Source organism: Formica exsecta, unplaced genomic scaffold (genome assembly GCF_003651465.1).
Source record: "Formica exsecta isolate Colony F162 unplaced genomic scaffold, ASM365146v1 scaffold419, whole genome shotgun sequence".
Classification (NCBI taxonomy): domain Eukaryota; kingdom Metazoa; phylum Arthropoda; class Insecta; order Hymenoptera; family Formicidae; genus Formica; species Formica exsecta.
Window position 1 is genome coordinate 363,745 of NW_021851429.1, and position 2,500 is coordinate 366,244.

Genomic DNA, 2,500 nt, shown 5'->3' on the forward strand with positions numbered 1-2,500 from the left:
TATTAAAAATATTAAAATATTAATACTTAAAATATTTTAATTTTAAATTAAAATTTATTACTATTACTAAAATTTGGTAATATTATTTTATTTAATTAATTCAGACATTAAACAAATGTGAGAAATGATATCTTAAATATTGTTTTTTTTTTAAATTCTGAATTTGAAATGTATGCACGAAGAGGACGCATTCATAGTATTTCAAGATATCCAATGAATTAACAACTTAAGTTTTATCAAATAGTGATTTTATAGATTTATTCAATTCCTATAGGGTATTTATATTTAGAGAGCAGTATAATTTCTGCATATTCCGCGTATTCGTTTTCTATAGGCATTTTTTATTCAAATGCCTCGTTGCCGAATACGCTAGATTAAATTGGCAGGTTAATTAACCTGCTTTTGGAAATACATGCAAAAGCAGGTCAGTCTCCTGACCTACATTTTCTTTTTTAATTAAAATTTATAATAATTACTCATACAAATTTTTTTTTATGTTTAACTTATACTTGAAGTTTATACATGAATTGCGCATATATTTAAGGGATATGTATTCTATCGAGAGACATAATTGTAGCAATCAAAGCAAACTATGAGGAAAATTACAATATTATATCATAAAATCTTATTGATTTCTGGATATGTTTAGTCTTACATAGCCTTTTGGTATATGCGACTATAAATAAAAAAAAATGGCATATAGTTTGAGATACGCGTCTAACATTGGCACTGTTCTCTTCTTTGTATGTTCGCCCATGGGCTGCGCACGCGCACATATATCCTTGTTTGCCGCTTACTTCTTGTGTTGCCTGCGCCCTTGCTTCTTTCCGACTCTACTGCTGCGAAAAACTTGATACTTGGAAAACGCTAATTGAAAATAAATAAATAAAAAACAAAAAAAAAACAAAAAAAAAACGAACGATCTTCCTACGACTCTTTGAAACGAAACGAAATCGGAACTGTGAAACAATTGGCGATACCATTGCATGCATGTGTTATTGCGAAAAATCGAATATAACATATAAACACTTGCCGAAATTGGATACACCGAATAAATTGGTCGTTTTTATGTCGCCTTCTTTTTTTTTTTAGATATTTTCACTGTCCGAAGACTCGGAAACTCCGGATGGTAAGAAGAAGGGCCAAAAGAAGGCGAAGAAATCCAACAAGTCCAAAGCGAATCAAAGGAAAAATAGCAAGAAATCGAATACTCCTCAGACCGGCAATGATCTTTCCGCAAAAATTTTTGCGACTATGGAAAAGCACAAGGAAGTATTCTTTGTAATAAGGTTGCATAGTGCTCAAAGTGCGGCTAGTTTAGCAGTAAGTTTGTCTCTATTATATTTTATGATTCAAAAGTTTATTACATGTGATTATTAATCTTTTACCTAAATATCTTTAGCCGATCCAAGATCCTGATCCCGTTATCAACTGCGATTTGATGGACGGTCGTGATGCATTTTTGACAATGGCGAGAGAGAGGCATTACGAATTTTCATCGCTGAGAAGAGCGAAGTTCAGTTCGATGTCCATGTTGTATGAGTTACATAATCAAGGCCAAGACAAGTTCGTTTACACTTGTAATAATTGCAAGAGTCATGTGGAGACCAGATACCATTGTACAGTTTGTGACGTACGTAGTAGATTGAATATATATATTTTGGATAAAAATATACTCTTACACATAGACACTTTTATTTAAACTTTCATATGCGTACTATATCTCTATTTTACTATAACTTTATTTAATTACAGGATTTCGATTTATGTGTGAGTTGTAAAGATAAAGATGGTCATCCGCATCCCATGGAGAAACTTGGCTTTGATTTGGATGACGGATCATCACCGGCCGATGCCAAACAAACAAATCCACAAGTAATTTACGAGTTTATTCTACAAATATGTTATTATTACAATAAATCTGTTACTTTCATATATTTTCTTTTTTTCATAATTTAGGAAGCCCGGAAACTGTCGATACAGAGGTGCATTCAATCATTGGTGCATGCCTGCCAGTGCAGAGATGCCAATTGCCGTCTGCCGAGTTGCTGTAAGATGAAGCGAGTGGTAATGCACACAAAGAACTGCAAGAGAAAGACGAACGGCGGTTGCCCGATTTGCAAGCAGCTGATCGCGCTGTGTTGTTATCATGCGAAACACTGCCAAGAGACCAAGTGTCTTGTTCCATTCTGCTCCAACATTAAACACAAGATAAAGCAGCAGCAGCTGCAACAACGATTACAACAAGCGCAACTACTCAGGTCAGTAAAATCTTTGTACATTACGATTCTAATGCGACATTAAGATATTTTTGGTAAATTATGTGATTTGGATATCATATTGAAAAATTACTGACAATGATAAGCTTAGTAAACAATACTAAATAAAATGGAAGTAATAATTTGATATATTTATATCTATCAAGCTTTTATTTATTGAAAATTTTCACAGTAAAAAAATTTTTATTTATGCAGGAGACGAATGGCTGTGATGAATACGA

At 33.0% G+C, this 2,500-nt stretch overlaps 1 protein-coding gene across 1 annotated transcript in view; it reads left to right on the forward strand.

Moving 5' to 3' along the window:
- The window catches only part of LOC115240162 (CREB-binding protein-like), a 16,309-nt gene that overhangs the window by 10,931 nt on the left and 2,878 nt on the right, over nucleotides 1–2,500 (forward strand). Inside the window, exons 13-17 of the mRNA XM_029815136.1 lie at nucleotides 1,093–1,323; nucleotides 1,403–1,633; nucleotides 1,756–1,875; nucleotides 1,960–2,261; nucleotides 2,475–2,500. The exon at nucleotides 2,475–2,500 is cut by the window's right edge and continues 394 nt beyond it. Of these exons, the coding sequence (XP_029670996.1) occupies nucleotides 1,093–1,323; nucleotides 1,403–1,633; nucleotides 1,756–1,875; nucleotides 1,960–2,261; nucleotides 2,475–2,500 (910 nt within the window). The remainder of the gene's footprint in view (nucleotides 1–1,092; nucleotides 1,324–1,402; nucleotides 1,634–1,755; nucleotides 1,876–1,959; nucleotides 2,262–2,474) is intronic.